Source organism: Ochotona curzoniae, unplaced genomic scaffold (genome assembly GCF_017591425.1).
Source record: "Ochotona curzoniae isolate NIBS_2020 unplaced genomic scaffold, NIBS_Ocur_1.0 scaffold_4506, whole genome shotgun sequence".
Taxonomy (NCBI): domain Eukaryota; kingdom Metazoa; phylum Chordata; class Mammalia; order Lagomorpha; family Ochotonidae; genus Ochotona; species Ochotona curzoniae.
Window position 1 is genome coordinate 80,052,941 of NW_024467119.1, and position 12,607 is coordinate 80,065,547.

Sequence of the window (12,607 nt, forward strand, 5' to 3'; positions counted from 1 at the left end):
CCCTGAAGCCCTTGCTGTTGATACGAGGCCAGCCCAAGCCGAGGACACTCCCCTTCAGGAACACCCTGACTGCCGGCACGTTTCTGCTGTGTCCTGGTTACAGCAGCTTAGCTGGTGCAGAAGCTGTTTTCAGCTTAGGTTGAATACTTTCCCCTCCACATTTTGATAGTGGTTTGTTTGATTATATTAATATTGATTCCACGACTGAAAGCAAATTTTGCAGGTTAGATATTCATAAAATCCCTCTCTTTGCCCTTCTCAGAATTGAAAGACAGCAAACAAATTCTATCAATCACAAAGAACTTCAAAGTGGAGAACGTTGGACCCCTGCCCATAACTGTGACCTCGCTGAGAATTAATGGGTACAATTGCCAGGGTTACGGATTTGAAATTCTAGACTGTCACCAGTTTTCGCTGGACCCGGACGCATCTCGCGACATCAGCATCGTGTAAGCATCAGATTGTATCACCTCCTGGCAGTTTTGCGATGCTGTTAGCTATGTGTGTGCATGGTGGGTGAGGCAGCTCAGCCCAAGTGGGAAAGGCTCAAGTTTTGTCTCCAGGAAGTCAGACATTGTATCGCCCTTGGGATTACTCGGTGGCAAAAGTTAAAGCACGGGATCGAGCGATCGGGAGTTCACAAAGATCAATCGCTTGCTAGGTTCACTCCAGACTTCACCTCCTCCTGGGTCATCCGGGAGCTGACCCTCGTGACGGCAGCCGGCCTGGAATTCCACTTCACTCTCAACGTGACCCTCCCTCATCACCTGTTGCCTCTGTGTGCTGATGTGGTTCCGGGGCCCAGCTGGGAGGAATCCTTCTGGAGGCTCACCGTGTTCTTTGTCAGGTAAACCTCTGCCTTCCCCCGCTGTGCTCTTCCTGCGGCCACCTGTGTGCAGATGGCAGCTGCGCACAACGTCCCTGTGTAGGCGTGGAGCTCCACGGGTGCAGTTCTGCAAGATCTGACCACAGGACGCTAACTGGTGAGCTCCAAGATCATGCCTGACTGACCATGTGGGGTTGCATGTAGTTCATGGGTCCTAGAAGTATGCTCGACAGTCGTGTTCCATGCATGTCCATGGGCACGTGCCGTGGAAGGTAAGAAGGGCAGTGTGATGATGTTTGAGGGTAGCAGACTAGCACGATCCTGTTCACGGGATTGTTTCTAACTTGAGCTGTAGAATCGGACTGCTAAGTTCCGGAACTTGGGTTGGTTTGCTCCCTTCTCCTGGGCTGTCCATCTTGCGTCTTTGTGGCGCTCCCTCCCGGCTCGTGTAACTGCGCTTGTCTCCGTGCAGTGTCAGTGGGGACAGCGTGCTGACGAGCACCCTGGCTTGCCTTCACAGCTTGTCCCTGCTGGGTGTGGTCTTGATTGCCGTCCAGCAAGCCCAGTACATTCTTCTGGAATTCGTGAAAACGCGGCAGAGGCAGAGTGCCGGCGCTTCCTCCCAGCTAGGCAGTGGTTCCATGGACGTGGTCAGCTCCCACACTCACAAGTGAGAAATCTGGTAGTGGGTGGCATGGTCCCATCTCGCCTTTGACCATTTGACCCTTTCTGGTTTGATGTGATGGTCATAGCGGTGTCAGTCCCCAGTGTGTCTTCGTCAGCTCTACTGCATGCCATGGTATGGACAGTGGTGCTGATTCAGTGTGGAGAGAGACTTTCTAGAAGGGCATGGTCTGGGGTGTCTTCATAAGTGGAAGCCCCTAGAGCTCACCTTAGGCATGGGGTGTGTGTGTGTGTGTGAGAGAGAGAGAGAGAGAGAGAGAGGGAGGGAGGGAGAGGGAGAGAGAGAAATTGCTGTTCCTTGCACCTGCACATAGGAGCAAGCAGGGAGAGGTGGATTTCCCTTGCGTTGGTGTGAGATGTGTCCCTTCTCTGCATGTAGGAGCACTTGCAAGACCTTCCTGGACCCGTACGGCCCCTCAGATAAGAACCGAGGGAAGAGCTGCCTGGCCGTGAGCAGTCCCCGGAACAGGGTCCAGAATGCTGCCAAGAGGAGCCCGGCCTCGTACGGACACTCCCAGAAGAAGCACAAGTGCTCAGTCTATTACAGCAAGCACAAAGCCAGCAGCATGCCCGGTGCCACCGGTGCCAGCCCCGCTCCCACCCCCGACGACAGGCAGGCGGCCTCTGGCAGCCCCCTGTCGGTTCCCAGAGAGGACCTGTGCGTTGATGTTGGAGCAGGGAACTGGGTCCGCCTCGGGGAGACTGTTGGCCTGCAGAAGAGCTTGGGCCTCCCCCAAAACTTGCTGAGCGAAGAAGACAGCACCCCGAAAGCGGTGCTGCTTGTCGGTCCCCCTTCCTCAGAGTGTACTGTGAAGGAGGTGGGACAGCCATGTGTGTTTCCTAAGGAAATTGCCCTGAACACTTCAGAGAATGCCGAGCTCAGGCAGCAAGAGCTCTGTCCCCTGAAGACCTCTAAGAAACTACCTGAAAGTCATTTGCCAAGAAGCCCACCTCAGTCCCCGCCAGACTTGCCAGAAAGTTCCAGAAGAAACGCTGGTAATCTTCTCCTCCCTCCCCACCCCAAAGCTCCATGCAGAAGTAGCTGTTGCATCTGTCTGTTGGTTTTCTTTGCTGCACTGGCGTGGAAGATGTGGGGGGTTTGGGGGTTTTTTTTTGGTTCATCTTAGCCAAAGGCGGCGTGGATGTTGGATCTGCTGGCAGAAGCCCAGGACGGAGCGCGGAGGCTGTACAATGCTGTGACTGGAAAGTTTGCCTGGCAGAGCCTCGTACAGAGGGGCACAGGGATCATGTTCCTCCTGGGAGGATCTGGGAGTCTTTTTCTTGCTATTTTTCGTAAATTTCACCTTTCCTGCTCTAAAAAAAAATCAGATTTATTTTTATTTGAAAGGCAGAGTTGCAGAGTGAGAGAGACCGACATCTTCTGTCTGCTGATTCACTCCCCAAGTGGCTGCAATGGCCAGAGCTGGGCCAGACCGCAGCCAGGAGCCAGGAGCTTCTTCCAGTCTCCCATGTGGGTGCAGGAGCCCAAGGAGTAGAACTATCCTCCGCTGCTCTCCCAGGCCATCAGCAGGGAGCTGGGTGGGAAGTGGAGCAGCTGAGACTCGGTTGGCATCATTATGCAGTGCTGGTGCCTTAGGCTGTGCCAGCCTACTCTACTACATTGCCAGCCCCCTTTTCCACCTTTAAAAAAGAAAAGAAAAGGCTTACTAATCTTTAAAGGCAAGAGAGAGAGAACTCTTTGATCTACTGGTTCATTCTCTAAATAGCTTAGTCAGCCAGGGTTGGGCCAGGCTACAGGAGCTCAGCATTCTGTCCACGTTTCCCGTGTGGGTCAAGGTCCTCAGTATCTTGGCCGTTTTCTGCTGCCTCTGCAGGTAAACTAGGTGGGAGCTGGATTGGAAATGGAGCAGCTGGGACTGGTACCAGCACCCGTATGGCATGCCAGCATCACAGGTGCCAGCTGCACATGCTGTGCCAATGTACTGCCCTTCCCTTCCACCCTTCCCACTCCCTTCTTTTTTTTTTATTTGAAATTTACAACCTGACCATTTTCTTATGTACATTCCTCTGCCTGTCAGACTCTTGGCCCTTTTTACAACCTGGGAAACTCAGTTGCCTTTGCTCACTCAGGGCATCTGACATAAGTAGCTTCGTGGCTTTTGTTCTTGGGACGTGCAAAGCAGCCGAAGGAGTGTTGTGGACCAACTCATTCTCATAAGCTTCCTGCATTTGGTGACAAGTCCAAACTGACTTTCAGATGTCCCCTGGAAGGACATTGCTGATGGGAACGGAAGTGTGGGGGTGGGACCCGAACAAGGTTCCAGCAACTGGCTGCATGTGTATTTTTTGCTGCATTTCATTCCAGCCTGCTCCTGCCAGGTCTAGCAGCTGTGTGCCTGCCTGAAGTGGGGTCGTGTCTGTGGAGTGGTGTCAGGTCCTGCTTGCTCTCCACCTGATGTGCGAGTCCCTCCCCACATATAGTTGTTCACCAGGTCTTTGAATCAAAGCAGGTGCTTGGCTGCCGATGCGTCCCAGTTGTGTCCTCGCTACTCTCCAGGGCCCAGACTCAAACACTACAGAAGCAGTTCCTCTCTGCTGGGCTTTTCCCTCATCCTGTGAATCCTTTGAACACGAGCCACTTCTTTGCATAAGCTGACCCCATGTGTACTTGGAAGACTGGCTGGGGAGGGGTTGAGGTCCTGCAGAAGCGCTGTTTCCCTGGCCTCTTGTGTCTGTCAGCTGTCTGGACAAAATGCTAGGCCCTGCTTGCAAGGCAGGGACAGCCCTCTCACCCCATCATAGAGCTGTGACATCTTTGAGCCATACAGTGTGACAGAAGCAGAAGTGGAGTGCCCGGGACTTGAGCTGGCACCCATATGGGATGCTGGCACCACAGGCAGAGGCTTAACCTACTGTGCTATGACCACTGCCACCCTCCCCACCTCTTAGGAAACTATTATAGAACTTGTAACAGTGAGCCCTTTCCCTGCCATCGACTTACAGTTTAAGGATGTGTAAAACTTGGGACATGTTGAACATAGGAACTTACAATAGCAGGGGAAGGTAGTGGGGGGTTTTGAAGGTAGGATTTGGGGCTTCTTAGTGAGGTCTTGTGGGATTTTGAAGGCTGCCGTTTCCAGGCAGGCGATGAGCAGGTCCCTCATAAATGGTGCTCGTGAACAGCAGTGCCATGTGGGGGCAGAGCCTGGGTGTGCTTCCGGCCAGCTCACAGCACTCATTCCGTTTTTCGTCTCTGGAATCTGAAGAAAGCATCTGGAGTCTGCCGAGCAGAGCCAGGCCGAGCACCTTGCTGTTGAGGATGCGGAGTTGTTTGCTGTAGGGTCCAGCCGGGTGGGAACCCTCTGTTGGTGTCTGTCACGTTTGAGCTGTTTCTCCCCAGATGTACAGGTGCAGCGTAGCAGTGGGCTCGTGTCGGTGGCTGGTGGGAGCGGGGAAGGTGGGGCAGGATAATAACAAGTAACATAGACTGAGAAACCTGGCTCCAGGCTTCTGGTGGCCTTATAGCACACCAGAGAGAAGTGTTTAGAAAATTATAAAGAATTGGGCATGTACATTTTTAAAGATTACTAATATGAAAAGCAATTAGGAAAAAGGGAGAGAAAGCATTAAATGGAGAAGGCAAGCCAGAGGTCTTCCATGTACCGATTCACTGTCCAGATGGCCACAGTGGCCAGGGCTGTGATAAGCCAAAGTCAAGAGCTTCATGCAGGTTTCTCACTGGATTGCAGGGGCCCAAGCACTTGCTGCGTCCCCGGCCGCTTCCCCATGTCGTTAGCAAGGGACGGAGCAGAGAAAAAGAACATTTAGGGCTCAAGCCAGCAGCCATGTGGGGTGCCAGCATTGTAGATGTCCACTCCATAACCCCGCCCAAATATGTACAGCTTTCTATATGGCATTCATACCTCAGAGAGGTGGTAAGAATAAAACTCCCAAATAAATGAAAGGATAAATGGCTCTAGACTTTGGACTGGCCCAACCTCGGCCATTGTAGCCTTTATGTGTATGAATCGATGGATGGAAGATTTTGTCCTGTCTTTCCCCCTCTCTCTCTGTAGCTCTGCCTTTGAATAAATCATCTTTTTTTAAAGCCATTAATATTTAGCACAAACATCTTGTTGAGTGTTGGGTAAGTGTGCCTGGTGAAGCCTGGTGAAGTTTTCTGTCTGCTGATTCACTCCCCAAATGGCACAACAGCCAGAGCTGAGCTGATCCGGAGCCAGGGGCTTCCTCTAGTCTTCCAGGCAGGTGCAGGGTTGTCGTAAGATTTTGGGCCATCCTTCACTGCTTTCCCAGGCCACAAGCAGGGAGCTGGATGGGAAGTGGAGCAGCCAGGACATGAACTGTCGCCCTTATGGGATCCTGGTGTGTGCAGCCGAGGATTTAGCCTTTGAGCCGTTGCACCGGCTGTTCTCCCCTCCCCCCAGCTCCTTTCCTTTCCTTCCCTTTCCCTTTCCTTTCCTTTTCCTTTTCCTTTTCCTTTTCCTGTCCTGTCCTTTCCTGTCCTGTCCCTTTCCCTTTCCCTTTCCCTGTCCTGTCCCTTTCCCTTTCCCTTTCCCTTTCCCTTTCCTGTCCCTTTCCCTTTCCTGTCCCTTTCCCTTTCATGTCCCTTTCCCTTTCCCTTTCCTGTCCCTGTCCCTGTCCCTTTCCCTTTCCCTTTCCCTTTCCCTTTCCTTTCCTCCTTTCTTTCTCTCTCTCTTTCCCTTTCCCTTTCCTTTCCTCCTTTCTTTCTCTCTCTCTTTCTCTCTCTCTCTTTCTTTATTACAAGAAAAGTATAAAGTCTGTGATTACCTGTTGTTTCCTGCTTGCCAGTCATACCATGCCCCTTCTCCTTTGGGCTGTAGCTGTGTACTGGTTGAGCACCTTCTGCTGTTTTGCTCTCCTCCCATTATCCCTATACTGGTGGCCACTGTCCCATTCTCAAGGTCGTGACAACAGCTCATTAGACTCCATGGATGAGGGAGAGAGTGTGGCTGTTGATGTTCCTTGCCCTGCTCACCTCACAGGGCTGCCGCTGAGTGGCATTCCGTCCAGTGTCTCCACGGTTAGGTGAGGCTGGGACCCACGGCCTCTCCGTTGCCTTCAGCAGTGTTGGTGGGGATTTATCCATCCCTGCACACCTCGTTGCTCACATATGTTTTATGTTTTATGTTTCTGTACTGCACAGGAGGCCTGCTGGTTTCCTGAGTCTGTGTTGTATTGCTGTATCTGGGTGGTTTCATGTGGATTGTTGCATTTGTCCTTCCGGAGAAACTTGATGACTCATCCTTGTAGAGCTATGGTCTTGACCTAATCTTCAAGGCAAGATGAACAGTGCTACAAGGATGAGCTGTCAGTTTCTTAAAGAAGGATCCCAAGGAAGGAAATCCGTTTTCTGATGGATTAGGGTGCCGGGAAAGCGACAGCACCGTCTGATCTCATGCAGTCTGACATCTGCAACACGTGTGATGCCTTTGTCTCCCACACACAGTCCTGCCCTTGAGGCAGCTGCTGCTTTTACTGCCTCCACAGTGTTAAATGTTTTCCTGTGTGTTTGGCGACCATGTGTCTTGTGGAAAGGGGTTGCGTTGCAAAGGGGATCTGTGGGAAGGAAGGGCTTCTGAGGGTGACTGCTGGTGAGTTTTCATGCTGACTGCAGGGCTGTCCCATTCTCCATGTGGGTGCAGTGGAGAGCCCAGTCACCTTTAGATAAGCTCACCTCATGCCTTCGATGACCATTCTAAGGGGCCCAGGTCCACATTTACCAGTTCTGCTGTCCTCAGCTGCTTAGCCAGTCATTCAAGAACGCCAGTGGCCGGGGTCAACATGATCTCTGGATTCAATCTTGGCCATGTCCATGTTTGGGTCTGTGCCATCAGAACCAAAGGCTCTGTTTTATTCACATCTAAGTCTGACCACCAGGTCTCCTTTCTGTAATGCATCTTGTTGTGGCCTTTGCAGGATATGACTTGACTTACTTCTGAGAGTCATGCTTCCTTTGAGCGGCAGACCTCACACACTGTGGTTGCATGCAGCTGGGAAAGGCCAGCTCGCGTTACAGGGTGAACATTCTCGGCTTGCCCTGCATTTTAATTTTTTTTTTTTTAAGATTTATTTTTATTATTATTTTTTCATTGGAAAGGCGGATATACAGAGAGAGGAGAGACAGAGAGGAAGATCTTCCGTCCGATGATTCACTCCCCAAGTGAGCGCAACGGGCCGATACTATGCCGATCCGAAGCCAGGAGCCTCTTCTGGGTCTCCCACGCGGGTGCAGGTTCCCAAAGCCTTTGGGCCGTCCTCGACTGCCTTCCCAGGCCACAGGCAGGGAGCTGGAAGGGAAGCGGGGCTGCCGGGATTAGAACCGGCGCCCATACGGGATCCCGGGCGTGCTAGGCGAGGACCTTTAACCATTTGCGCCACCGCGCCGGGCCCTGCATTTTAATTTTTAAGATTCACTTGTTTTTATTTGTAAGGAAAATCTATAGAGAGAGGCGAAACAGAGAGTTCTTCCATCTGCTGGTTCACTCCCCAAGTGGCCACAATGACCAAAGCCAGGCTGGTTCGAAGCTGGGAGCCAGGAGCCTCTTCTGGGTCTCCCGCATGGGTGCGGTGGCCCAAGGACTTGAGTCACCCTCCACTGCTTTCCAAAGCTGTTAGCTACGAGCTGGATCGAAAATGGAGTAGCCAGGAAAAAATAGCACAAAGCAGTGCCCATATGGGTGTTGTGCGACCACACCAGTCCCTGGCCCTGCATTTCTTACAGCTGCAGTATATCTGTACAACTTTGTCCTAATGGGCTGTACGTATCATTTTAAGACGTTGTCTGTCTCTGTGTTGAGTCCAACTTCAGAATGTCACGATTGGAAGCGGGGGGATGGGAGGAGATGGTCTTGTGTGCTCCTTTTTTTGTGGGTGAGGCAGGTGCTTTGCCCTGAGTCCATGTGTCGCCGTCTGGGCAGGTGTCTGCCCTCCTCGAGCGCCTCCCGCTTTGCCGGGAGATATTGCACATGGTTGTCTCGACTTTGACACGTCTCAGAGGCATCATAAGGATTCTCCTGTAGAGAGAGGGTGCCGCACTTTCCCCAGCCCCAGAAGCAGCCTGGTTGTGGTGCGGTAGAAGCTCACAGGCCTTCATTGCACAGAGATGGAAGAACGGTGCTGTGGCATCACTGGAGAAAGACAGAAAAGCTGGCTCTTGCCCGAGGTTTCTCCCTGCGTGCCCCTGTCCTCTGTGTCCCAGGCTGCTCATTGCCTGCTGCAGGCAGTGTGGGCACCTGCCGCAGTCCCGGCCGCTGCTGAAGGCAGCTCTGGTGTCCTTCTGGAGTGTTACTTTTGCTTGTTTCTGCATCATCACCTTTGTTAACAGGTTCCGCAGAGGAGGTGGTGCCAGGTTTGTTTGCCAAAATGGGGAAATAGGCTTAGGCAGCTGAAGAGATTGGCTCTGATCTTACAACTTGTTGACTCATGACCAGGTGTGCAGTGTCACTACTGTTGGTGATTCAGCTCAGTGTCAGCAGGTGTGTGCAGTGTCACTACTGTTGGTGATTCGGCTCAGTGTCAGAAGGTGTGTGCGCACCGTCACTACTGTTGGTGATTCAGCTCGGTGTCAGCAGGTGTGCACCGTCACTACTATTGGTGATTCAGCTCAGTGTTAGCAGGTGTGCACTGTCACTACTGTTGGTGATTCAGCTCAGTGTCAGCAGGTGTGTGCAGTGTCACTACTGTTGGTGATTCGGCTCAGTGTCAGAAGGTGTGTGCGCACCGTCACTACTGTTGGTGATTCGGCTCAGTGTCAGCAGGTGTGTGCAGTGTCACTACTGTTGGTGATTCAGCTCAGTGTCAGCAGGTGTGTGCACCGTCACTACTGTTGGTGATTCAGCTCGGTGTTAGCAGGTGTGCAGTGTCACTACTGTTGGTGATTCAGCTCGGTGTCAGCAGGTGTGTGCAGTGTCACTACTGTTGGTGATTCAGTTCAGTGTCAGCAGGTGTGGCAGTGTCACTACTGTTGGTGATTCAGCTCGGTGTTAGCAGGTGTGCAGTGTCACTACTGTTGGTGATTCAGCTCAGTGTCAGCAGGTATGTGCAGTGTCACTACTGTTGGTGATTCAGCTCAGTGTCAGCAGGTATGTGCAGTGTCACTACTGTTGGTGATTCAGCTCAGTGTCAGCAGGTGTGGCAGTGTCACTACTGTTGGTGATTCAACTCAGTGTTAGCAGGTATGTGCAGTGTCACTACTGTTGGTGATTCAGCTCGGTGTCAGCAGGTGTGTGCAGTGTCACTGCTGTTGGTGATTCAGCTCAGTGTCAGCAGGTGTGGCAGTGTCACTACTGTTGGTGATTCAGCTCGGTGTTAGCAGGTGTGTGCAGTGTCACTACTGTTGGTGATTCAGCTCGGTGTTAGCAGGTGTGCAGTGTCACTACTGTTGGTGATTCAGCTCGGTGTCAGCAGGTGTGTGCAGTGTCACTACTGTTGGTGATTCAGTTCAGTGTCAGCAGGTGTGGCAGTGTCACTACTGTTGGTGATTCAGCTCGGTGTTAGCAGGTGTGCAGTGTCACTACTGTTGGTGATTCAGCTCAGTGTCAGCAGGTATGTGCAGTGTCACTACTGTTGGTGATTCAGCTCAGTGTCAGCAGGTATGTGCAGTGTCACTACTGTTGGTGATTCAGCTCAGTGTCAGCAGGTGTGGCAGTGTCACTACTGTTGGTGATTCAACTCAGTGTTAGCAGGTATGTGCAGTGTCACTACTGTTGGTGATTCAGCTCGGTGTCAGCAGGTGTGTGCAGTGTCACTGCTGTTGGTGATTCAGCTCAGTGTCAGCAGGTGTGGCAGTGTCACTACTGTTGGTGATTCAGCTCGGTGTTAGCAGGTGTGCAGTGTCACTACTGTTGGTGATTTGGCTCAGTGTCAGCAGGTGTGTGCAGTGTCACTGCTGTTGGTGATTCAGGTTAGTGTCAGCAGGTGTGTGCACTGTCCCTAGCCTGTACTTTCTCACCACTTGAAATGGTAACTCTGTTGCCATTGAGTATCAAACCCCTGTTCTCAGTAGTGCACTGGGGCCTGGTAGCCAGCATTTCTTTCTGTCTCCATGCCTTTGATAATTCAGCATTCTGCACGTGTGGAATTGGGAAACAGTTGTCCTTCTAGGTGTCTGGCCTGTGTCACTTAGCGTGTTGCACTGCATGTTCATTGTGGTATAATCGATCAAGATCTAATTCTTTTTTGTTTTAAGCCGTGTTATCCATGTTGGCTGTCTAGTCTGGGGTTAAATGTACTGGCATTATGATGCCAGAGGGTGTCCTGCTGTGTATAGGAAGGCTATCTTGTTTCTCCATTCCTTTCTTACTAGACATTTAACCCTGTTCTGCCTTTGGACGACTGTAAGAATGCTGGGACAGTGGTGCCCCTCCCTTTCATTTCCTTGAAGCTCGGAGAGAGGAGAGTGAGATCTTCCGTCCTTTTGGTTGATGAACTCTTTAGGTCCAGTGCATTTTCAGCTGGAAGCAAAGCTGCCCTCTGGAATATTACACACATCAGAAAAAAAAAAAACTCTAAATTTTGGTTAAGTCCCATGGTGCAGGAAAGGGGCTTCCCCACAGGGCGTGGGCATGGAGACTATTAGCTGGCAAGTTAATCGCTTTTGTTTCTTCAAGGGAACACCCAACAAGTGCCTGTGAAGAACGAAGCAGACAGCTGTGAAGCCTCGAAGAAGCCCGAGGCACGGCCCCCTTCAGACAGGAGGAGCCACCGCACGTCTAAAGAAGACACGTGTCCCGAGAAACCGGACACGCCGCCCCTGGAGGTCTGTGCAAGCCTCTTCCGTGTCTGTTAGCTAGAGCTTTAGACGGCAGGTGTGGTGTGTGGCAAGTGTGCACATCTGATTCGTGCTTTCCAGCACATGTGGATCCCTGCCGGCAACTGCCAAGGGTGATGTGCACACTCAGTTACTTGGTTTATAATTACACGGGTGTTGCTCAAGTAAGTCTTAGTAAAACCACGTAGCTTTTACTTTTTAAAAAAATATTCTCTAAGGTGTTTTTGTTTGTTTGTGTTAATTTGAAAGGCAGAGTTTTAGAAGAGAGACTGATCTTTCATGCCCTGGTTCTCTTCCCTAAATCACCACAATGGCCAGAACTGTGCTGGTCTGAAACCCGGGGCCGGGAGCTTCTTCCAGGTCTCCCACCTGGGTGCAGAGGCCCAAGGACATGAGCCACCCTCTCTGCTGCTTTCCCAGTCCATGAGCAGGGAGCTGGATTGCAGGTGGAGCAGCCGGGTCTTAAACAGGCATCCATGTGGGGTACCCGTGCTGCAGGCGGAAGCTTAACATCTGTGCATCTGTCCCGTAGCTTTTACTGTGAAGTGAAGCTGTTCTGAAGCACCTGGGGCAGCTGGTAGGTCATGAGGGTTGATTAGAAGGAAGTCACAGGCCCCTCTGTGCAGTTGTGAGCCGGTACCCAAGCTTCAGGACCCACTGCGCGGAACCTCTTGGCACACATCCTCTTCAGAAGACAGGCTGTAGATACACGGTGACACCCGGGCACAGTGCCATCAGCAGGCATCTTTGAACAAGGAGGAGCTCTTTTCTTTCTTGAAACAGATAGCAGGTGAATGCATTTAGTCAGCCGCGCCAGAAGGAGAAAGAAGGAGCCCAGGTTGAAGAAGCTGTGGCGAAGGTCTGCTGCTGAGGTCTCTGTCGCTTTTACCTGCAATCTGAGACCGCTTGGAGGTGACAGTCACAGGTGGATGTGAAAATGGCAGTGTGCAGAAACCAGGGAGGGGTGCTCTGATCGGCATTGCTGTGCTTACACAGGCGTGGATTCAGAGAGCTCGGTTTCAAAATAGGGCCCAAGCAGGGGAGGCATTGTGCCCTGTGGCTTAAGCTGCCCCCCTGGGTGCCCTGCATCCCATATAAAAAAAGGGTACTGCAGATTGAGTCCCAACTGCTCTCTGTTTCTCATCCAACTTCCTGCTAAGATATCCTCTGCACGCTATCTGCCGATGGCTTAGGTACCTAGGGCTTGGATCGGGTCTGGCCTAGTCCTAGTTGTCACAGATATGGTGAGTGAACCAGTGCATGGAAGATCTTTCAGCCTCTCTCTCTCTTTCTCTCTCTCTGTATTTCTTGCTATTGCTGTACCT

At 51.8% G+C, this 12,607-nt stretch overlaps 1 protein-coding gene across 3 annotated transcripts in view; it reads left to right on the top strand.

The window, feature by feature from the left end:
* TMEM131L (transmembrane 131 like) overlaps window positions 1-12,607 on the top strand; it is a 171,990-nt gene that overhangs the window by 140,684 nt on the left and 18,699 nt on the right. For all 3 annotated transcript variants that reach the window (XM_040966894.1, XM_040966895.1, XM_040966896.1), the window contains 5 exons: window positions 263-449; window positions 662-847; window positions 1,347-1,496; window positions 1,890-2,506; window positions 11,122-11,270. In XM_040966894.1, coding sequence (XP_040822828.1) covers window positions 263-449; window positions 662-847; window positions 1,347-1,496; window positions 1,890-2,506; window positions 11,122-11,270 — 1,289 coding nt within the window. The remainder of the gene's footprint in view (window positions 1-262; window positions 450-661; window positions 848-1,346; window positions 1,497-1,889; window positions 2,507-11,121; window positions 11,271-12,607) is intronic.